Here is a 24,647-nt window from a genome sequence, read left to right on the forward strand (position 1 = left end):
ATCATTACTAATTTTCTATGTTTTTCAGTTACAAGCATATCTAAAGTGCTTGATGGCAATAGCAAAATTAACAGAAAAACCTCCCAGAAAATGGTGAATAAGGTGTAAACAAGATTTAAAGTGTCCAAAATGCAATGTTAAAATATTTATCAACATGCACTTTGGATATGCATGGATAATGTGGAAAAGTTAAGACATGCTTGGACAAACATGAATACATTGGAGAAACTCAAATAAGTTTAAGAAGTTACATCAACAACATTAAATTTAGGTCGAAGGTGATTATAAATTAAGAAAAAACACTTCAGTAGTTTAGCCAGGAAACAATTAAGAATTGTTGAAAATGATAAAATAACTAAGGCTCTGTTTGGTTTCTAGAATAGGTGCTTGGAATCAGAATCGAAATGGCCCATTCCAATTCCTACTTTTCATTTGGCAGGAATGGGATTCCGATTCCCCATTCCCCCATATGAGGGAATGGCCATTCCAGGCCCCCTAGGGAATGAGATTTCCATTCTAGAGTCTGTCAAGAAGTAAAAAGCTCAAGACAAAAAAGCCCCTCAAACCGTAACATTAATAAAATAATAAAATATTATTAAATGAATAATAAAAAATAATAAAATATTGATAATAAAATAATAAATTATTAACAAAATATTAGTAAATAGAAATAAAATAATAGTACTATAATAAAATATTAATAAATTAATAATAACAAATAAAGATATTAATTAATAATAAAGTATAAATAAAATATTAATACAATATAATTAAAGTAATAATAAAATATGAGTATATTAACGGTTATAATAATAACAAAATATTAGTAAAATATTCATAAAATAATAATACTATAACAAAATATTAATAAATTAATAATAAAAATCAAATATATTATTTATTAAATAATAATAAATTAATTTGAAAATAATAAACAAAAATAGTAGAAATTAATAAACTAAAAAGAATAACAATAAAATATCATAAATTAATATAAATACTAAGATATTAATACAGTAATAATAACAAAGTACTAATAAAATGATAATTATATATTCATAAAATATTAATAAAGTAATATTAAAATAATAAATAGTCTAAAGCAAAATTTAAAATTTTCAATTGATTCCAATTCAAACTCCCAATGAACCAAAAATCAACAATCGGAATCTGATTCCGATTCTTGATTGAACAAAACAGGGATCAGGAATAGGTGATTCTGATCCCGATTCTGGGGGATTTCAATTCTGATTCTAATTCCGATCCTGCCAGCGAACCAAACGGACCCTAATATATGCATGCATTTCTTAATTCAAAGATAAATATAAGCTAACAACTAGGAAATGCATGCATCATTGTTAATATTTATAAATATATAGATTTTAATAATCAATTGGTTCTTAAAATTGTTGATAGAAGATAAATGTAAGCTAACATCTAGAGGTCGTATAATTATAACAAGTTGAAACTGCCAGCTGGCTTGTAGGTAAGATGCTGGTCGTAGCGGAGACTTGGGAATGAATCCCACCTTCACTGGGGTTGGGCTCCCCTGTTGTCGAAGTATAGGATAGTTGTAGAATCCCTTTACAGTTTTTTTTTTTTCTTTTTATAACTATAACATGTAGGTATGGTATAGAATTATTGGGGAATAATGGAGAGAGAGAGAGAGAGAGAGAATGTTAATTATATGAATTACTGAAAAAGAGTAGAAATTAATATAGGAATTAATCAAATTTGAATGGATATTGTCAATAGTCCGATACAGGCATGAAACAGACTAATACATTGAACGTATCAGCCAATACAATTGAACAGAGTTTTGTCATTCCACCTATACCGTATAACAGTAGCTTCAATATTTTAAACCTTCAGTGTAAAGTTTCAGTAAAACTTAGAAGAGTTGGACCCCAGAACCAAAACCCAGATAAATCAGTTAACAGTTAAAAGTGGGGAAGGATGAATTCACATGGAAAAAACGAGCCAGCCAGTCAGCCACGCTGAAGTGTTATAGCCGTACGCGGAGTTACTCTATATTCCATGAGAATGGATGACAGAAGCGCACAACCTCACAATGTTTATGATCAAAATGTGTTCATGTGTGACAGGAATGTGAGGCGAAGTAATAAATTGTAAAGATTGGAGCTCAACAGGTCTAGACAAACCAAGAATCTTTAAAATTTGGCTCAACTCAGGAAAAAGATTCCGATTGATTCAAAGACTAAATCACGATGTAGAATCCTGCTCACCTTATTATAAGGTAGATTAGGAATGAGGAGGTTTAACCAACGTTTAAAATTTTGTAACATATCCCACGATATGTACCGCTTTGGGAAAGGGATGATACAATAAACGCATCGAATTAGATAGTTTCATATTCCTTTTTTTTCCTTCTGTATTGGACGGATTTGGGTTTTCTAGTGTATCCATGTATATTCCAATATACCTTGCTTTTCTGATACATGAACCCAATGAAACATATACATTTTTCATGTTGTACATCAAAAGCATGCTCTTGGACAATGTTCAAAATATCGACAGACTGATACGCTGATAGGGCATATAGGCCTGTATCGGTACTTTTTTAGGTTTTATTTATTTATTTTTTCAAAACCGGTTCAGAGAGATCGGTTTAAGGCTTGACTACCCTCCGAACCAGTGTCTGACCCGATACAACCCCTGGAGAGGCGTATCGGGAAGCCATTTGAACCTTGCTCTTCGATCAAAGAGGCTTGACATCCTTTTTACCGCAGTACAAGTGCGTACAACTGACCAGCAACTGCTCTGTGTCGACCTCAGGAGATCTCCATCAGGATTGCCATGATAGTCATTCGGCTACAACGCATATTTACACTCCAAACATGACAATCAATGAGGCCAACGGCAGTTTAAAGGTTGAAAAATCACAGGAAACATCAATCCAGGTAGAACAAAATATTTATCAAGAGAAAAATATGAAACCTCACCTAGTGAAGTTCAAATTACATAAATATGATTATACACTAAATTACTTATATACAGGCGTTTATCAAGAAACACAAATGCATGATAGAATCCACCTAAACGGCACTATTGATCTGGTAAAGACCAAGTGCGAAGTGTTTAGTGACAGAAAGCAGTGTCACATACAACCTCAGAAAGAAAAGTGGAACTATGCCATCACTTATCTGATCATTGCCAAGTCCTAACGAGAATTACCTTTTACAGTAAAATGCATGACAGATAACCATAAATAAACGAGTCCAGACAAGAGTCCTATCTGTTAATTGAAGTTCTAGCAAACAAACAATGGGTATATGTTAGCACCAATCATCCAACAAACCACTTTTTTCAGCATTCAAAATAGTCCAATTCTTTGGTCCTTGACAAAGAAGAGTCTATCCATTCATCCAACTCTATCCGAATTGATGATAATGACCATGGAGTATGTTCTTGTAATAACTTACCATTGCATTTCTTCTGAATCACATAACAGAACTTGCCAATGACAGCTCGTGAAGCTCACTAAGCATCCATTCCTCTCCGGTTTGCCCTCCAAGAACAATAGCCCTCGTTCCCCCAACAATGCATGTACTGTGTCCCCAAGCAAATCTTGGAGGTCGGCCAGGTACATTCAATATCCTCCAAGTTGGCTTCTCATCAGTTGGGTCCAAAAGATAAAGCTGGGACGCAGAGTGAAGACCAGCTACAGACCCACCAAAGATCAAAATCCTGCCACCCGGGAGATTCACTGCTACGTGATCAAGTCGAGGAGGAGGAGCTATACCAGCAGGATTCCCAGTACCAGGCATTGCACTCCCAGTTACACACCTCCAGCATGGTTCCTCTTCACTCAGATCCATTGTGAATACATCGCTTGAACGGAACCTAAGTGAACCACTCTTCGCCAAACCACCAAACATCAATATTTTCCGGCCACCATAGACAGAGAGAGTGTGACCTAACCTACTGGGAGGAGTCCATGATACTGGAATCTCTCTCCAGACAGGTTTCTCCATTGAAAGATCCAGAAGGAAGGTGTCACTGAGAAGTACACCAGAATCAGCACAGCCACCAGAAACTACCAACTTAGACCCATCAAGGGTGCATGAACTGTGCCATGATCTGGGAAGTGGTGGTGCCAATCCAGAGATTTCACGCCAGGTAGGATGCTGTGCATCAAGATCCAGTACAAAAACATCATTAAGTAATCCCTGCCTTCCGCAACCTCCAAATACAACCAAAAGAGATCCATTCACACAAGAAAGAGTGTGACCCCACCGGCCAGGTGGTGGGGAGCTCACTTTGACATGTCGCCACTCTGGGTTACTAGCATTCAAGTCCAATACAAATGTGTCGTTCATTGGTTGCATATTAACCCCCTCCCCTCCAAAAAGAACAACCCGATTTCCAACAGCACATGCACTAAAGTTGCAACGAGAAGGCTCTACAGCACCTCCAACAGTTAATTTCCTCCATGCTGCAGCTTCAAGAGTGGTTAATTCTCTTGCCAGCCGGCCCCAACCTAGCCTTTTTGCCCCAGGCACCGTCTCTAACACACGGGTTGTTTCACTTCCCCATGCATTTTGGCAAACCATTCTCCACAGATCTTCATTCTTTGTTAACTGATAAAGTCGCTTGCAAACAGAACCAACGGATGCTATATCTCTTGGTGTCAAACGTGAGAGTATCTTCAGAGCAAGGACTTCATCACTCAGTTGCAACATACCACAGATCTCTCGACAAACATTTCCATGCCCAATTGGAACAGGACGGCATAACAGATCAGAATGCAATCTATCAGATGCTTTGGTAGACTCCTTTGCTGAAGATCCAGGCAGTGGACCAAGGTCAAGATTTGCTTCTGTGAAGAATTGGATACCAATAACATGTGTTATTGTATCATCATCACCAAATATTGGGGTCAGCCGCAATCTGTTCATCAAGGGAGAACCATCTTTCCTAAAATTCAAAAGTTCACCTTGGAATTCAACCCCATCCTCAAGGCATCTCCTGATTTCAGAAACAACTGTGGAGTCTACAAGTGGATGCCTCCTTTTTGCAAATGGTCCTCTGTATTGAAGGAAACGGCTGCAAAAAGAACTCACATAATTAGTAGTAAACATATTGTTATGAGCATATATATGTACACACACACATGTCAATACAAACCAAAATGCAACAAATGCACAAACCAATAGGTTTCCAATGAGCAATAGAAATTTTTGCCAAAAATGTCATTCAACCAATAGGTTCTAATAGATGCGCTTTAGGTATTCTGGTACTTCTAGCATTCATGGGGTCTTTAGAAACCATTTTAGATGGTGAGGGGGGGTTTCTCCAAGAAGCTAAACTGAACTATATTGAAGTTAAGTTTCAGTTGTTATCAGCTGGATGTCAGGTGGCCTACTTGGACCTTGGGCTTTTAGATCTTAATTAGAGAAGCTAAATTGTTAGAACTTAGAAGGCTCCGTGAACAGCTCATTCAATTGGATAACCAGATAAGCTAACTCCTTGGTCAAAAGTCTTGCAAGAGTCCCTGTGGTAGATATGAACTTTCTGATTCTATACAAGACATTTTAGGCTTCTTTTGTCAGCTTTTATACCCTATTATCCTGTACTATCCCCCAGTATTAGAATTTAACATTAGGGATCTTCATCAATATAATCCCTTTGACAAGTGGAAATGAACAAAAAAGGAACTTATCTAGACAAAACACTACAAGCAAGTGAAGAAAAAAACCACTCAATAGAGAAAGAGAACCTAGAATAGACAAATGACAGATAAAGACATGATCAGAAAAAGAAAGCAAAGTTATTGCAGAGGATGTTTTCAAAAGTAAACAAGAGTTTAATCAGTGTTGGTGGTTCATCAGCCACTGGTTGAACCATCCATCCGGTGAGGTTAAACCTGTGACATCAGAGGATACAGCATATAGCATATAGACATGCATGCATGCAACAAGAATGTCCCTATCTGTTCAAAAGTAATCTAGCAAGTACATTAAGCCATCTCAACTATCAATTAAACTCAACAAAATCTTATGCAGACCAAAACATATCATCTCAATTCAACTCCACAAAGCCACTCTATAAACAGTCATTCAATTATTAAAGTAGATATACTTTGCAACTTTCCTTCATAGGTTTATATGTAAAGGACCAGGCTACATCCAAAATAAAACAAGTAAAAAAATGGATGCAGTTTTTTTATTACTAACCAATATAATCAATGTTGTGAGGAGATAACTAATAGTTATAGTAACAAGTTGTACCTAAGCACTGACTAGTAGACCACAATATAGATGTAATACTGTATGTAAGCAGTGTTTTAAAAGCACAAAGCACAAAGCACAAAGAGCAATTTGCACCCATGGTGCAAGGCACACGCCTTTTCGAAGTAAGGTGCAAAAATGCCAAAAAATGCAAACAAATTTGCAAAAAAAATAATAACCATAAAATTAGTTAAAAATATAAACTTAAATTTTACACGTGTTTTAAAAAACCTATTATCTAAAATTAAAATACATAAACATAACATGTAAAACATATTCAAATGAAAGTTAAAAATAAAACCAAACATATAAAATGTATTCAAGCATGTAAAACCTTCAATCTCTTTTTTTTCCAATTGCATTACTTCTAATAGCTAATGTGATGTGTTGTCAGTTGTTTATGTAGTCAGATTTAGTACAAACATATAAAATGTGTTGTCAGTTGCTCTTGCTCATCTTGAAGCAGTAGAGAGAATCCTCCGATATCTAAAGAAGTATCCGGGTACTGGTTTGTTGTTTCAAAAGCATGGACATTTGAAAGTTGAAGTTTATACAGATGCAGATTGGGCTGGATCCCAAAGTGACAGAAAGTCTACCAGTGGCTACTGCACCTTTATAGGAGGGAACCTTGTTACATGGAGAAGCAAAAAAAAAATGTGGTAGCTAGATCCAGTGTTGAAGCTGAATATCGTGCTATGGCCCACGGGGTTGCTGAAGGCATGTGGATAAAGAATTTGTTGGGGGAGTTGGGTCTCCCAGTGACCAAACCTATAACTCTATTTTGTGATAACAAAGCAGCTATAAGCATTGTTGCCAATCCGATGCTACATGATAGAACAAAGCACATCGAAGTTGACAAGCATTTTATCAGAGAGAAAGTTATCACAAGCGAAGTGTATACCCCCTATGTCACTTCTGAGAACCAGCTTGCAAACATCTTTACAAAGGATTTAAACATTTCCAAACATCATGATCTTTGTGACAAGTTGGGCATGATTGATATCTATGCTCCAACTTGAGGGGGAGTGTTGTCAGTTGTTTATGTATTCAGATTTATAAGGGTATTGTTGTAATTTCTCCTATGCTTATATTGTTCGACTGCCCCACTGTTAATCGACTATATTCCTTAACACAATAACTGTATTCAAACCTTTTTGTTGTTGGTATTGTGGACTGTTGATGGTCTGTTTTTAGCCGACTAATTGTCTGCTCAACATCAATCTTATTAAGCCCTACTAAGTAGGTCAGAAGGACCTGTTCTTGTACTGCAACAGCAGTGTGCAGACTTGTTTCAGTGAAACCGTAGGTCAGAAGGACCTGTTTCAGTACTGCAACAGCAGTGTTCAGTTTGTTATTTGTTCTCAATGGAGCTGTAGGTCAGAAGGACCTGTTCTTGTACTGCAACAGCAGTGCTCTTTCTTTTGTTCTTAGTGAAACCGGTGGTCAGAAGGACCTATCTCTGAAATAGTCTTGTACGGCTGTGCCTTTTTTGGTTGTTTCAACTTTTTTATTCAGATATCATGGGCAGTGAAGATTCAGCCACATCTGGAGTTTCCTCAATGCTGAATGGAATGGGTGGGGGTGACCTATCCTTTCCCATGGCTGTTGTCCCTCTTGATGGTTTAAATTACCTGGAGTGGTCAAGAGAGATCAAATTATACATCACTGCAAGGGGGAAGATAGGCTATATTAATGGGAGGATAAAAGAATCATCCTCCGGGAGTGTTGAATATGATGGATGGAATCAAGAAAACAATATTGTTATATCCTGGCTCTTGGTGTCCATGCAACCTCAAATCAGGAAGAATTTCATGTGGGCTGAAACAGCGAATGAAATCTGGGAACAAGCAAAGTCTACATATTCAGAATTGCGACACTATGCCAAAATTTATCAACTGCAGGCAGCATCTTCTACTTATAGATAGGGGGAGAGGTGTTTATCGATCTATTACTCTGACTTAACATCTGTCTGGAAGGAGTTGGATCACTACCAGAGTGTGGATTGGAAGTGTGATGAGGATGCTAAGAAGTGCAAACAACTTGTCTCCCAGCAAAGGGTGTTTGCATTCTTACATGGTCTGAATCCTATGTATAAATCTATTAGGGTTTAGATTCCCAGCTCTAAGGATCTCCCTTTTGTTCAAGAAGTCTATGATCTTGTACAATCTGAAGAAAGCAGGAGAAATTTGATGAACAACCCTGGTGGGGATGCTATTGTGTTAGTTGCAAAAGGAGGTGTATCTACTGGTGTGGGATCTTCTCGGAAAGGAGATCTCCAGAAAAAAAACAGAAGATAAAGAAAAATTGTGGTGCACTCATTGCCAGAAACCCCGACACACCAAAGATACCTGTTGGGATCTTCATGGGGAACCAAAATGGGCTCAAGATCTGACTAAGAAGCAAGGTTCAGAGGTGAATAAGTACGAACAACAAAGTACAAAGAAACATCACATGGCCAACATGGCTACTCGGGAGGATCAGCCCCCCATTTCTACTGTGACTTAGACACATCTCACTGGACTTGACTCGAGGGAGGACATTATGAATTCCTTCCGTGACCATTTAGAGCTCTATGGTAGAGCAATTCGTCAGATGGATACTACCTCAGGTAACCCTGCCACTGCTTTCCATGTTGCTTCTCACACCCCTGACTCTCCATGGATCATTGATTCTGGAGCATCAAAACATATGACTGGTACGTCCTCTTACTTTCAAACCTATCACCCTCTTTCTGGAAGAGACAAGGTGAGACTAGCCGATGGATCATACTCTTCCATAGCTGGTCAAGGAACTCTCTCTTCCTCTTGGCCTTACCCTTTCTGATGTTATTCATGTTCCAAAATTTTCCATTAATTTGTTCTCTGTTAGTAGTGTTACTAATTCCTTGAATTGCTCAGTGATCTTTTTCCCTTCTCATTGTGTGATTCAGGATCTGGCCTCGGGGAGGACGATTGGTAGGGGTCATATGGCTGATGGACTTTACATGCTGGAGAATAAGGCTGGTCTTCATGTTACAGAGTCTATGAGTCAGTCTATGAGTCAATCCTGTAAGAAAAATGTCTATTTATGGCATTGTCGTCTTAGTCGTTTGTCTTTTGAGTCTTTGAAAGTTGTATTCCTAGAACTGTTTAAGTCAATGTTTGTTTCTGATTTTTCTTGTCAAACGTGTCAGTTGAGTAAGCATTGTAGAACTCATTTTCTTCAAAGAAATAGTAAATCTGAATCTCCGTTTCACATTGTTCATTCTGATGTGTGGGGCCCTATTACTTTACCATCTGAGAGTGGCTACAAGTATTTCATTACCCTCATTGATGATCATTCTAGATATACTTGGGTATACTCGATGCGAACCAGAGAAGAAGTACCAAAAATCATTCAAGATTTCCAGCGGATGGTCTTCACTCAATTTCAAACTGAAATCCAAATTTTCCAATCAAACAATGCAAAAGAATTTTTTCATAGTGACCTCACAGAATTTTTTGCTTCGCATGGTTCCCTTCACCGTAGCTCTTGTGCCCGCACACCACAACAAAATGGTGTGGCCAAACGGAAGAACCGACATCTCCTTGAAGTGGCTCGAGGTTTACTACTTCATATGAATGTTCCCAAACGGTTTTGGCTTGAAGCTGTTCTTTGTTCCACTTACCTTATAAGCCGTATGCCCTCTCGTCGGTTAGAGTACAAAGCCCCACATCAACTTCTCTTTCCTAAGGCTCCCATTCTTTCTATTCCTCCTCGTGTCTTTGGTTGCCGGTGTTTTGTCCAAAATCTGTCTCCCACCCGTGGGAAATTGGATTCTCGTGCTATCCCTTGCATATTTCATGGTTACTCCTTCACTCAAAAGGGATACCGTTGTTTTGATCATGTTTCTCGTAAATTATATGTTTCCATGGATGTTTCTTTCTTTGAAGATAAGCCTTTCTATCCTGTTTCTCCTCTGGGGGAGTGTAGGCATGAGGAGAAACTGGTTCAGCTTCTCTCTCTCCCTAACCCTCCACCTTTTCGTGTTTTTTTCTCGTCGTCGCAAAGGCCAACCAAATTCAAGAGCTGCAGAGAATCCGGAAGCTGTACCTCCAGTGACACCAGACTCCTCGGGGGAGGATCATACTCACTCAGGTATTTTGGCTCCCAATAATGTCCTTGAATCTATTGAAAATGATTCCTCTACTGCTAATGATCTTGACCGTCCTATTGCTCATAGGAAGGGTGTTGGATTGTGCACCACTAAACATCCCATTTCCAACCTTGTCTCCTATTAGAACATTTCATCCTCATTCCGTGCCTTCCTTACCTCTATTGACAGTGTCCCTATCCCTAAGAATGTGGCAGAAGCTCTTTCAGTTCCTGAATGGACAAATGCCATGAGGGAAGAAATTAATGCCCTTCACAAAAATGGCACATGGGAACTTGTTGATCTTCCTAAGGGAAAGGTTCCAGTTGGATGTAAATGGGTGTTCACAGTCAAGCATAAGGCTGATGGAACAGTGGAAAGGTATAAAGCTCGCTTAGTGGCGAAGGGATTTACTCAAGTGTATGGAGTTGATTATGCAGAAACTTTTGCCCCCGTTGCCAAGATGAATTCCATTAGAGTCATTTTCTCTCTTGTGGCTAATTTGGATTGGGTTTTACACCAGTTGGACATCAAGAATGCATTCTTGAATGGTGACCTTGAAGAGGAAGTGTACATGATTCAACCTCCTGGTTTTCTAGCCCAAGGCAATGAACAGAAAGTGTGCAAGTTGAAGAAGTCCTTATACGGGCTGAAACAATCACCAAGAGCTTGGTTCAGCGGATACCATGTGGCAGTTCAGCAGAAAGGATACAGGCAATGTCAATCAGATCACACCCTGTTTGTGAAAAAAGGAGAAGGTAAAATTGCTCCTCTAATTGGATATGTGGATGACATAATTGTTACTGGTGATTGGGAGGATGAAATTCAGAAAATGAAACTTTTTCTTGCCACTCAGTTTGAAGTGAAGGATCTAGGACCTGCCAGATACTTCCTTGGAATTGAAGTTGCCCGATCAAAGAAGGGTATCTTTATTTCTCAAAGGAAATTTGTCCTAGATTTACTTCAGGACACTGGAAAGATGGGGGTGAAGCCAATTGACTCTCCCATTGACCCCAACCATAAATTAGGTGACAACTGTGGTGAATCGCTCAAGGATGTGAAACAGTTTCAGAGACTTGTAGGGAGATTGTTATACCTTTCTATGACTCGCCCAGACATTGCATATGTTGTTGGTGTCCTCAATCAGTTCATGCATGCTCCTAGGTCTTCTCATCTTGAAGCAGCAGAGAGAATCCTCTGATATCTAAAGAAGTATCCGGGTACTGGTTTGTTGTTTCAAAAGCATGGACATTTAAAAGTTGAAGTTTATACAGATGCAGATTGGGCTGGATCCCAAAGTGACAGAAAGTCTACCAGTGGCTACTGCACCTTTATAGGAGGGAACCTTGTTACATGGAGAAGTAAAAAGCAAAATGTGGTAGCTAGATCCAGTGTTGAAGCTGAATATCGTGCTATGGCCCACGGGGTTGCTGAAGGCATGTGGATAAAGAATTTGTTGGGGGAGTTGGGTTTCCCAGAGACCAAACCTATAACTCTATTTTGTGATAACAAAGCAGCTATAAGCATTGCTGCCAATCCGGTGCTACATGATAGAACAAAGCACATCGAAGTTGACAAGCATTTTATCAGAGAGAAAGTTATCACAAGCGAAGTGTGTACCCCCTATGTCACTTCTAAGAACCAGCTTGCAGACATCTTTACAAAGGGTTTAAACCTTTCCAGACATCATGATCTTTGTGACAAGTTGGGCATGATTGATATCTATGCTCCAACTTGAGGGGGAGTGTTGTCAGTTGTTTATGTATTCAGATTTAGTACCATAAGGGTATTGTCGTAATTTCTCCTCTGTTTATATTGTTCGACTGTACTAGTATAAATAATAAAATCATTCTTTCACCCCCTAAGTTCTGGAGGGCTTTCAGTCACTCGACTCATCTCTCTTCTCTCTTCTCCTCCCCTCTTCACTTGCTCTTGCTCAACATGGTATCAGAGCAAGTCGTCCAGGCCTGAAGGGGGGTGTCAAGCTAACTATTGTTGCATCCAGTGCTGTCTCCAATCGAACTCTTGATCTGGTGAAGTCAGTTCGACCCAGAAGTTACAGAGTATTTTCGTCTTCCAGCCCAGAAATTGCTCCTTCTGTCAGCTCGACTGTAGAGAGACCATTGTTTGCAGTTCGAAGAGGGTGTTCTGTCTTCAGAAATTGCTCATCTTTTGTTCGGCTACCTATTGTTTGAGGATTCGTAGAAGGAGCTTTGGTTTACAGTCAAGGAGTTCTAGTTTACCATAAGGGAGACTATCATTTGAAACTAAAAGAGGTACTATCATCCTTGTCAGTTTGGATGCCTATTGTTTGCTGAACTGTTTGATGACTGTTCGGTTACCCTACTGTTGTCTGTTCGACTGATGAACTGATGAACTGTTGAACTGTTTGATGCCTACATGATGTAAACATTTTGCATTCCTAATTCTACAAGCCGTCATTGTACCAAGTCCCTTGAGACAAGCCCAAACAAGTTCATGTTAGAGTCTTAAATTCATAATCCCTACACAAAATGATTTTATAATTTCAATTGCTTTTAACTAACAAGTCCACACCTAGGCACACCAATTTTGAAAGTACTGCACCTAGGGCTTAGGCAAGGTGCATAATAAATCACTGCAAGTCAGATTGTGAATATGAACAAAACAATGATAAAGAACAACAATTAGCTGCGTTAGACAGTGTATGCCCTTAGCTCCAATCAGATTAATGTACAAATACATTTATTGTAAATGAATAAAAGTACATTATTGTTTCATGTTGATATTCGCATGTTTTTGTGAAATTACCCCTTAAACTGGACACTTATGTGACTCGTGTTAGTTTAGAATGTTCTCAGCCGTTGGATAGACTTGGAGAGTTTATCCTACCAAGGCTAACACTGATGTGCTGCCAAAGAAGTTGGGGCAGCTTGTCTCAGCTACTAGGGTTAGACCCAAAGCACATGCAGTGTATGTTTGGTTGAAACACTGAACCCAAACCATTTTTCAGTTATGCCCTGGACCTTGGAGATTAATGGACAAAACTAGAAAGTTACACATAACCCCTAGATTTGATTATGGTATTGCACTAGGTGTCGGATTGGACTGTCTTTGATATGCCAATCAATGAGATCCATTGAAGGTTAAAAAACCTGGGTATGTTGGGGCAATCTGAGAATTCATCTGAGTGGGTGATCATATTGATAGGATCGGCCCCTTTGTCGGACAAAGTGAATGATAAGGTTTACACTCTCTCTAATGGAAACCTAAACTGCTGACAGTGTATTTCAACTGTCTTTGAGATTGGTTTTGCAAAATATATATATATATTAGGTTTTATGAAAAAAAGTTTGCAAAAGGTTTTAATTCCCGAGGTCCATCCTAGTAAAGAGTGTGACACTACACCTTGTAGCCAGGGGAGAGGTTCTTCCCTGTTGGGCAGTGTTTAATCATTATGGGCCAAGACGTTAAGTGTAAGATACCATTAAGAGTTGATTACCTGATGGGCTTTATCTTACTTAAGTCCATTATCCTTAGGTCTTCATAGGATGGCTAAATTCAAAGATCATTTAAGTGTAAATGTTGGGTCCATTTTGAGCCCATAGTAATATGCTCAGGGGTTCACTACGTTAAGCAGTGAATTCGACCGAGCTTTTTCACAGAGGTTGGGTCAGACTCATGTGGACTTATGTGAGGTCATTATGGGGTCCCACGCCATACAAATCAAGCCTAAGTTGGCCATGCAACACCCTTGGGTCGTGAGCCTTATAGTTGATGGGTCTAAGACCCATAATATGATTAATTAAGTTGTCACATGACAGCTTAAGTTGTCATGTGACAAGGAGCGAATCTGGATTTGGAATTGGGTATGGAGCACCCATACTCTTAAGAGGATAAGGCTTATCTCTTAATAGAGTCCATATCCAAATTAGTTTGATTTCGATAATCTCTTAATTTGATTAGGATAAGTGCTCCATAAAGAGATAAAAGAAGAAGAGGGCGAACTAGACTAGAATTGCTCTCTATTTTGTTTTCTTCTTCTTTTTGTCTCCCAAGAAATCCTAGTTCGACCAAAACTATTTTGGGACTGATAATGATCAGTTTTCTTATGATTTTTGCTAGAAAATTTTAGAGGAATTTCGTACTCACCTCTCTAGTTCGATCCAAACAGCTGGATTGCAGTTTTGCTGAAAACTGCGTTGTTGAACCAACTTTAGGAATAAACTGCACCATCTTCAATGGGGGCTGGTTTTAGGACTGATTTGGGCGTGAACTTCCACCTTGGGATCTGCGTTTGTGGCATCCGTATCAAGTATACATCTCCCTCTTTGTTTGGTTTCAAATCTGGTCCAATTTAGTGCAAAACCGATCCTGAAAAATGCAGTTTTTCGAAACATAAGGAATTTGATTCGCAGAGGCTGTGTTTGGTTTGAAGGAAATGGTAGGGAAAGGAAGAGAATGGTGAGAAAACCTTTACAAACCTTGTATAGGTTTCCTTGTCTTTCCCTTCCTTACCTAACCTTTTCCTTCAAACCAAACATAGCCAGAAGGATTAGGAAATTTTTGAAATTTCGCCCAACCATCTAGCATGGTTCGGTTCGGCCATCCATATGATGAATCCTAACCCTTCCTTCAAGCTGACAATATTGCTTTTGCAAAAATAGAAGGGAAGGCTTTATATCTTGAGATAGGTGCATAATAGATCACTGTAGCTTGCTGGTTTTATTTTTACGTTTTCCTTCCCGTTTTTCTTTTTTTTTTCTTTTTGCATTTTGATTTCATGAGAATGGGAGGGCACATGCCTGATTTTTCTGATCCCATCAGATATAAAGTATTTTTATATCTGACTATGAAATAAGAGCAATACTATTTCTAACAAAGTTGTTACGCAAAGCATATCATCTAAGAAAAAGGGCAGATGCCTGATTTTTCTCCTCTCACAAAAGTTCTCTTGAATCCCTCTCCCTCTATGGTCTCCGAAAGTTTTGCACGCATTGAGTGTGCAACCCACGACCCAGTCATTGGGTCGAATGGGTCAACGGTCGAACGGTTCTTGACCAAGTCAACGGTTTTTGACCGTTTGATGGGTCTTGATTGAACCGGACCCTGAATCCTGGCCAGGTGACCATTCAAATGACTAGGTCAAAGGCAGGGTCACATGTTGGTATTGTTTGTGGTGACAATTGTTTAATTTCTCTATTGTTCAGGGTCACATGTTGGTATTGTTTGTGGTTACTTTCTACTTGATTGACTATGGTGTTCTTGGTTTGTTAATTCTCACGTGTGGTAAAAGATATTTGTTAGTATTTTCTGATGTCTTAGCATCATTGCTACCTTGCTAGTGTGAGAACATAGAATTAACCATCACACCTCTTGCAATATGCAAATAGGCAAACACCCAAGCACCCATCTATCACAAATCTCATATCACATTTTCACAAATCTAGTATCACAACTTTGCATTCATGTATCACATCATAACTGCATATTGCAACCGAGTATCGCAATCTCACTCCAAAGCTTCTCATCACACTTTATGAGCCCAAAAAATGAAAAAAAAAAATAGAGAGAAATGTTAATGTATTTTGTGTTTATATGTTTTTTGTAGTAGGATCTGAAATTGTTGTTTTTGGGTAGCTTGGGTCCAGGGGTATTTATGCCATTTTCATAATTCATATTCTGGTTAGGGGAAGTTGGGTGCACATGTGTTGGGTTTTGGTTACTTGGGTCTTTTTGTAACAACAGTTATCTTTTAAAAGGTTGTCAACAGTTCACCTTTAGTGCTGCAAGGGCACTTCTATAGTTTTACTTTATTTTTGATCGTCCTAATATAAATGCCAATGCTGGCACAACCAGCATAACGATTTGGCTCTCAATCTTCTCCTCTCTTGTTCTCTCCTCTCCACTCTTTTTTTCCTCTTCTCCTGTTGCTTTCAACTTATTGTTTTCAAGTTATTATTATCTTTTGGGGGCTGAAGTTAGTTTTGTTCTTAAAGAGTTGTTTGTGAAGGGGGGGCATTCTAGGGGCTTATATGTAAATATCTTAGTTGGCTTCTCCAGAAAGCCATTAAGTCTTATAAAAGAGAAGAGGGTTGTTGCTGTAGGGGTCCTTTTGGTTCTTTTTCTCTTGTTTGAGCTATATCTCAGTCCTAGCTAGAGTTTTCAAGTATTGGGAGCCTAAGGTTATGAGGATCCAACTCATTTTGCCACCTTCCAATCCCTCTATTGCTGTGTGTCCGTGCGAGAGGCTTACTTGATGCCATTGTTATTGTAGAAGAACTGTTCCAAGAGGAGTTCTACTTCAAGTTAAAATCTGAAATCCCTAAAAATCCATTGTTGTTTTCAGCTTGGTTTTTTTGTGCTTATTGGTGTACACTTGAAGAGGGCTACAAGAATAGATTGGGCATCTTGCTGAACTTGTAGCTCAAAATGCTACTAGGGATGGTGATGTAGCAAGTGATTTGGGGATAGGAAGAAGAAGACAAACTCCTAAAGTTGATGAGCAACCTAGTGACATTATTAACGAGGAATCAAGTGAAGAAGACATTAAGCAACCTGAAGGTGATCAGCATGAAAGCAAAAACAACCAACGATGGGAAGACCAAATAGTGCAAACTTTACAATCCAATCAAGGTCATGGAGTTCAACTTCATATCAACAAGTTTGATGGTGAGTTGAAAACTAAAGAGTTTCTACATTGGTTGGATAGCATGGAAATTATTTTGATTAGAAGCAAATGAATGTAGAAGAGTTATGAAATCACAATTTTACCACCAGATTATGAGAAAATTCTTTACCAAAAGATACAAAATTTAAAACAACGGGAAAGGAGTGTAAAGGAGTACATAAAAGAGTTTAATAGACTAACTCTTTGGAGTAATTCGACAATAACCGAACAGCAAAATGTTAGTAGATATATAAATGGTTTGAGGTTGCCAATACAAGATCAAGTCAGCCTACATTGTTTGTATAAGGTAAATGATACACATCAGCTAGCTTTGAAGGTTGAACCACAATTTAGTCGGAGCTCAAGGTAGAAACTAAGTGTTGTCCAAGGTACAACAAGAGAAGGGGGGGGGGGGGAGAAACATAGAAACAAATTCCTTTTTATAAAGGGAAATAGAATAAAGGGAGGGGAAGAGATCTTTTAGAGGTTGAGAGTCCACCTAAACAACTTCCCAAAAGAGAACAAAATTACCAGTGCAGACATCATACCTTACAAACTTGAGGAATTTAGGGAGGATACTAAAAATTGCTTTCCACGATGTTGTGAGTAAAGCCCACTGAGATACCCCCAGCATCCCAACCAAATTCATAACAGCCATGGATACTAGCCACAATCCCTCTCTTTCCAAAAGCCACCTCCACAACCACTTGCTAAAAAGAGCTTCCTTCTTATTAACTAGGTTCCCTAACCCTAAACCCCCTTCCTCCCACCTAATCAAATGATTCCTTTTCTCTTCACCTGGCTCCTAGAAGATGGGTAAGTTAGCAAGTGTGGTCCTAATTAAAGTTATTATGCACCCCAAAGAGATATAGTTCTTTTTCCAAGTTGCTAACCTTTTTTCAAACTTTTACACCACTGGGTTCCAAAACCTACTTTCCTTTACATTAGCACCTAGGGGGAGTCCTAAATAGGTCAAGGGCCAAGCAGAAATAGAACACTCTAAGCATGCAACAATAGACTCTTACTCCCCTCCCTCCACATTTAACCCCACAAAACAGCTATTTTTGAAATTTATTTTCAAGTTAGAGGCACTCTCAAAGACAATTATTAGATTCCTTACCCTCACCAAGTCACATCCCTCACAAAAAATTATGATATCATCTCAAACTGAAGGTGGGCTATGGGTTACCAGGACATGGTTTCTTCCTATTCTCCATCCTCTTATTAGTCCAACCCTATCTGCTTTTGACAAAAGTCTACTGAACACATTAGCAACCAAAGTGAATAGGGAAGGGGGCAATGGATCACCTTGTCTTAGGCCCCTACATATTGGGAAGAAGTCCTTTACTACCCCATTAAGTAGAACTGAATAATGGCAAGATGTGAGACAACCACCTATTCACTTGCACCATCTATCCCCGAATCCACAATTCCTAAGCACCTCTATCAAGAAACTCCAATCCACTAAATCGTAGATCTTTTTAAGATCCAATTTGCAAACAAGTCCTTCCCTACCCAATTTTCTTTTTTTTTTTTTTGATCAATAACACTTTCATTAACTCATCAAAAGAAGATTTACAATAGGAAGACAAACACGCTTATCTTCCAAGAGCAACAAAGACCCTCAAGAAAAGAGAAAAAAGAAAGAAAACACACTATAGTTACAGCTTAGCCCAAAAAAGTGAATCCCTTTCTGCCCCTTGTTTAGCTAAACTGTCATTCATTTTCCCTACCCAATTTTCTCATCTCTTCCACACATTCATTTGTTATTAAGATCTAATCAAATATTTGTCTACCATGAACAAAAGCTCCCCTAAATCGTAGGCCTTTTAAGATCCGAATTAAAAACATATCCTTCCCTACTTGATCTTCTCATCTCCCCTAGAGCTTGACTAATGGGAGCCTTTTAGATGCCTAGGGGGACTTTGTAAATTGATCGATTGTGGTAAAATCTTTGGGATGTTTGGCCTCTTTTAGTTACCAAGTTTTTCCTCCTTCCATTGGTTACCTCATGAAAAAATTTGGTGTTCCTATTACCTTCCTTTATCCATTTGTAGCTAGATTTTTGCCTCCAAGAGATTTCTTCTCACAATAGAATCTCCTCTAATACCTTTTTCAACTTCCATATTATTTCCCTTTCTTGAGCACTCATGATTCTTTGAGATTCCTTCTCGTCCAAATCTTTCGTCTAGGTCATCAAATTGGATTTCAGTTCCTCTATTCTCCAAAAATGGTCCCATTTCCATTCTCTTAACTTCACCCTCAATCTTTTCAACTTCTTGTGGAATCTCACCCCTTTTCACTTCACCCCCCCATCTCTTGACTCTACCACTCGAACTTTTTCACAAAATCTAGGTGTGCCAACTACATATTTTCAAATTTGAAAGGTCTAGGGTAGTGGTCAGAAGTGACTTTGGGCAGAGCCTTGGATAACCCCTCTTATGACTTTTCCAACTTTCATTAAAGAGGAATCTATCCAACTTTGATAAAGTTGGGCTTTCTTGGAAATTGAACCGAGAAAAGTGGGCTTGCACAAGAGGAAGCTCCTTTAGCTCACTACAATTAAAGAAATCATTAAATTTCCTCATGCTAATTGTGATGAGTTGTTGGGGGTAACTTGTCTCATTAATAAAACGAAAAACATTGAAATCACCACGCAAACACCAAGAGTCCTCCCATAACCCTTGGATTCCATAAAATTCTTCCCAAAACCCATTCCTCTCTCTATAATTATTTGGTCCATACACATTGGTCAACACCCACATGAAGCCATCTTCCATTGAACTAAACTTTACAAACATCGAAAATTTTTCTATCAACTCCTTTGCCTCTACAAAATCCTCTCTCCACAATGTGACAATACCCCCTTATTCACTTACTTTCTTTTTAACATTATAGTTTTATATTTTTTTCACATTTTTCTACATTTTTAGTCTTTTGCCCTTCTTTCTAACATGCTTGCTTTAACTTGATTATATTTTGAATCTTTTCATTCTATCGCCAATTTTCTTGAGCACTTTATCATTTCCCTTTAGATTTTCCCATGATGCTTGCTACATTTAACACGCAGTTCGCCATTCCCCCAATGAAAATACCAACACTATTTGGAGCATGGTTCGCAATATCAACAAGATTTGGTGAAATCTCCTTGAAACCTTGCCATTTTGTTAGGTAGTGATATGTAATTTATCAAGAATCTTTTTTTCCTATTATCTCCAATATTTTCCAATATGCCAATTGTAGAGATGTAGAGCAATAATTAATATTGTTATAGAGCTGATTCCATAGGTTGAGCTACTCTGAATTCAGAGTATGATATTGTGAGACAACAACTACTCACCAGGGAGAGTGTGACCTTATTTCAGGCCTATTCTCAAGTGTACAGTGAAGAGTGTAGGAGAAAGGTTATGTTGCAATTTAAGCCTATGGAATCAGCTCTAGTAGAGGTGAAACCAAAATTTGGGGGTGATAAGGAAAGGGACATAAAGAAGGTGGATAAGGAGTTAATTTGTGACCATTGTAAGAAGCTGAAGCATACCAAGGACACTTGTTGGAAGTTATATCCACATTTAATTCCAGCAAAGCTCAGAAACAAAAAAATGGAATGCCAATGTGACTATCACTACTGATGGTGCATCCTCATCCAACACAAGAGCCACATCCCTAGATACTTTAGTTGTTGTCTGAGCTACTCTGACTCAGTTAGAAAGTGAAGTTGGTACTTCAGCCCCCTCATCTCAGCCCCGTCCACAACTGCCACTCCTACTTCAGCATTTGCTCATTCAGATGCATGGGCATCAGCATATCATATTTCAGGCCCAAGTAACAATGGACCTTGTTGGGTCATAGATTCAAGTGCATATGACCACATGACAGGCTTATCTTCTTTGTTTACTACTTATTGCTTATCCTCTGGCAAAGACAGAGAATCCATTGCTAATGGATCCTTTGTTCCCATCTCTAGGAAGGGAAACATTAGACTATCGGATGCCATCTCCTTGTCCCCAGTTTTGCATGTTCCTAAACTTAGTAATAAAGAAGTTGGAAGGTCTCTTATTTATCAATCTGAGTTAGATTATGCTTTGGCAAAATCAATTAAGTCATTTGTCTTTTAAGTCTTTAAGGAGTTTGTTTCCCAGTTTGTTTGAGTCAATCCAGATGTCTAGTTTAAAATATGAAAGTTGTGAGCTTGCAAAGCATTGTAGAACAACTTATTTTTTGAGCAATAAAAGAATACTATTCCTTTTGAAATTGTGCAGACTGTTGTTTGAGGACCATATCATATCACTGCTATGGGGGGATACCAATACTTTCTGTTGTTGTTGATGACTATACTCGTTTTTCATGGGTTTATCTTATGCACTCTCGATATGAGGTCCCTACCTTGACTCGGAACTTCCATCAGATGGTTTTGGCCTAGCTTGGAGTCAAAATCAAAGTTTTTAGATCAGATAATGCCAAAGAGTATTTTGCAAAACCTTTGGTCTCATACTTCCTTGACCATGGGGTTAGTCATCAAAGCACTTGTCCCCGTACACCTCAGCAAAATGGAGTTGTTGAGAGGAAGAAATAGGCATATATTGGAGGAAACTAGATATGCAAGAAACTAGAAGCATTATGCTAAACTCCAATGTTCCTATACGTTTCTGGAGAGATGCTATCCATACAGCCATGTATCTCATCAACCGGGTTCCTTCACTTGTCCTAGATATGAAAATTCCATTCAACCTTTTATATCGTGATAAGGACTTATTCACCATTCCCCTAATGCATCTTTCTTGGGTATGCACAAAATTGAAAGGGATATTGTTGCTATGAACCTACATATGGGAAACATTTTGTTTCCATGGATGTCACCTTCTTTGAGGATGTTCCTACTATCATGGAGTTTCTTTTAAAGGGGAGAGTAGTGAGATGGGTTCATCCACATCAGAAATTCCATTACTTGTTCTAATCACTAAAGGGGAGTGTAGTGAGGAGGGTTGTCATAAGTGTAGGGAGTTGAGGGTGTTTCACAAGTAGTGAAGACAGGTTGATTTCGGTCCTTAGCAGTTTCCTCTGCGGCTCCGAATCTAGGTATCACAACTCCTTTACATCCCACTGCACGTGAGATACCTCCCATCACTGAGCCTAATGAGATGCCTCCCATTAATGAGCCTTCTCCTTCTTTGGATGATCTTTATCTTCCAATTGCAAACCGCAAAGAGAAGCTTCGTTGTTCTTCCAACTGGATCTTGAGCATCCAAGAACAGAAAAAGGAAAAAATTACACTTGTGCCCAAAACATTAACTCCCTCTTGACTCCTTGCTTTAGCTCTTTGGACTCCGAGTCCCCTTCAATGATGGGTTTTCTTATATTCATCTCCTTAGCTCTTCGGACTCCTTCCAGAACTGCAAAGATCTCAGCCCTGAGAGAGTCACCCTCTCCAAAAGGGCCTGAAAACATGGCTGAAACAAACCCATTCTCATCCTTAAGCGCACCTCCAATCCCCGATGGGTGTTTACAGTGAAATATAATGTTGATGGCTCTGTTGAGAGGTATAAGACCAGATTAGTTGCAAAGGGGTTTACACAGACTTATGGCATAGATTGCTTGGAGACTTTTACAATAGTAGCTAAGATGAATACTATTAGAGTTTTATTGTCTATTGCAACAAATTTCTCATGGCCACTGTTCCAAATGGTTGTTAAAAATGCCTTCATTAATGGTGATTTGCAAAAACAGACTCCTCCCTACTTGTTGTCTATGTGGATGATATTGTGGTGATAGGGAATGATACCTATGAGTTTGACTCTCTTAAACAACTGCTTCAACAAAAATTTGAAGTCAAAGACTTGGAAGAACTACGTTATTTCTTAGGTATTGTAGTAGCCCGATCCAAACATGGAAGAAACTGGGAAGCTAGGTGTTAAACCTACTAACACACCCATTGAACAAAACCACGAGCTAAGGACCGAAGGTAGAGAGCCCCTTGAAGACAAGGTTATGTTTCAACGATTGGTTGGGATACTGCTTTATCTTTGCCTTACACGACTAGACATTTCTTATGCGGTCAGCGTAGTTAGCCAATACATGCATTCCCCCAAAACCACTCACCTTGCAGTTGAGAGGATTTTTGCTTACCTAAAGAGATGTCCAGGCAGAGGTGTACTCTTCAAAAATAATGGTCACATGAAGATAGAAGTCTACACAGATGCTGATTGGGTTGGGTATATTGATGATAGGAAGTCTACTTCTGGGTATTGTGCCTTTGTAGGAAGCAACCTTGTCTCTTGGAGGAGTAAGAAACAAAATGTTGTAGCACGTTCTAGAGCTGAAGCAGAATACAGATCTATTGCACATGGTGTGGCTGAAGTATTATGGTTGAGGTCCTTTGTTTGAGGAACTGGGAATTGCTTATGATAAACCCCTAATGCTGTATTATGACAATCCAGTACAGCATTAACATTGCTCTAATCCAATATAGCATGATAGAACTAAACATATTGAGGTAGATCGACACTTTATCAGAGAGAATTGCCTCTTAAGAAGTGTCTTCCATATATTGCATTCGATATGCAGCTTGCTGATTTCTTAACCAAAGCAGTTATAAGGACCAAGTTGGAAACATACTTACGCAAGTTGGGAATGATAAATATCTATTACCAACTTGAGGGGGAGTGTAGAGATGTAGGGCAATAATTAGAGCAGTAAGTGCACTAGTGTAATTGCAATCTTATATTTTGATGTTAATATAAATAGTTGAGTGGGGCGGCAACTCAGGTCAACCCACACTTTTTCTCTCATCTCTCTCTTCTCTCTTCCTTCTTTTCTGGTATTTTTTCTCATTGAATTTACATCAAGAATTGGACTGATTACAGTCCTGATTTGCCAACTTTAACAATATTTCAGATTTCAATGATAAACAATATTTTAGAGCTTTATTAGAAACTTCCTAATATTTGATTAAATTCATCAAAATTTTTTAAATTCCTAAAAGAAGTGGAGATTCGGTGATTAGATGATTAACCTACTATTTGATATGATTCACTAAATAAGTCATTATAATTCAAAAGAAAGAGAAAAAGACTACAAAAGACGATTCTCAATCTAATAAAAAATATAGTAACAAAAAAAATCAAAATGGCGAGTAAATGACATTCATAACAAAGAGAAGATAGTTAAAATACAAAACAGGGTGAAAAAGAGAAAAATACCTATTTAAGTCTCTTAATCTTCTCTTATTAGATATATACAATTTAGTGCTATTGATTTCAAGCCTTTAATGTGCAACTATAGTTTTTCTAATGATTCTTGTTGAGGATTTTATAGTTTTTTAGCTTTTTTATTTATCATTTGTTTAGCTAGTAAGCTGGGACCACAACCCATTATTTAGAAGTTGTTAAAATAGTGTTTTTTATGTTTCTTTTAAGTTGTTTGCATCAGTTGCCGTATTATGGGCACATCTGTCATTGTACACATTTTACTTAAGGTATAAATACAAATGGAAGAGAGTGACCAGAATAGATGCCTTCTCTTCCTTCTTCATTCTCTCTTCCCACACAAAACTCTTCATCTCTTTCTCTTCTTTCTATAGTTTTTTTTCTGTAGATTCCTACTTGGTATCAGAGCCTAGTTAGGCTTCTTCAACGTTGAT

General features: G+C 38.4%; 1 protein-coding gene across 4 annotated transcripts in view; it reads right to left on the minus strand.

Moving 5' to 3' along the window:
* Positions 1-2,934: 2,934 nt before the first annotated feature.
* Positions 2,935-24,647, minus strand: part of LOC148843782 (adagio protein 1-like) — a 36,849-nt gene continuing 15,136 nt past the window's right edge. For 3 of the 4 annotated variants that reach the window (XM_088958669.1, XM_088958668.1, XM_088958671.1), the window contains one exon: positions 2,935-5,067. In XM_088958669.1, coding sequence (XP_088814795.1) covers positions 3,462-5,067 — 1,606 coding nt within the window. In that variant the 3' untranslated portion in view covers positions 2,935-3,461. The remainder of the gene's footprint in view (positions 5,068-24,647) is intronic. The other variant, XM_088958670.1, reaches the window with a different exon arrangement.

Source organism: Nelumbo lutea, chromosome 8 (assembly GCF_056320005.1).
Source record: "Nelumbo lutea isolate HS-2025 chromosome 8, American lotus-T2T, whole genome shotgun sequence".
In the NCBI taxonomy this organism is placed as follows: Eukaryota; Viridiplantae; Streptophyta; class Magnoliopsida; order Proteales; family Nelumbonaceae; genus Nelumbo; species Nelumbo lutea.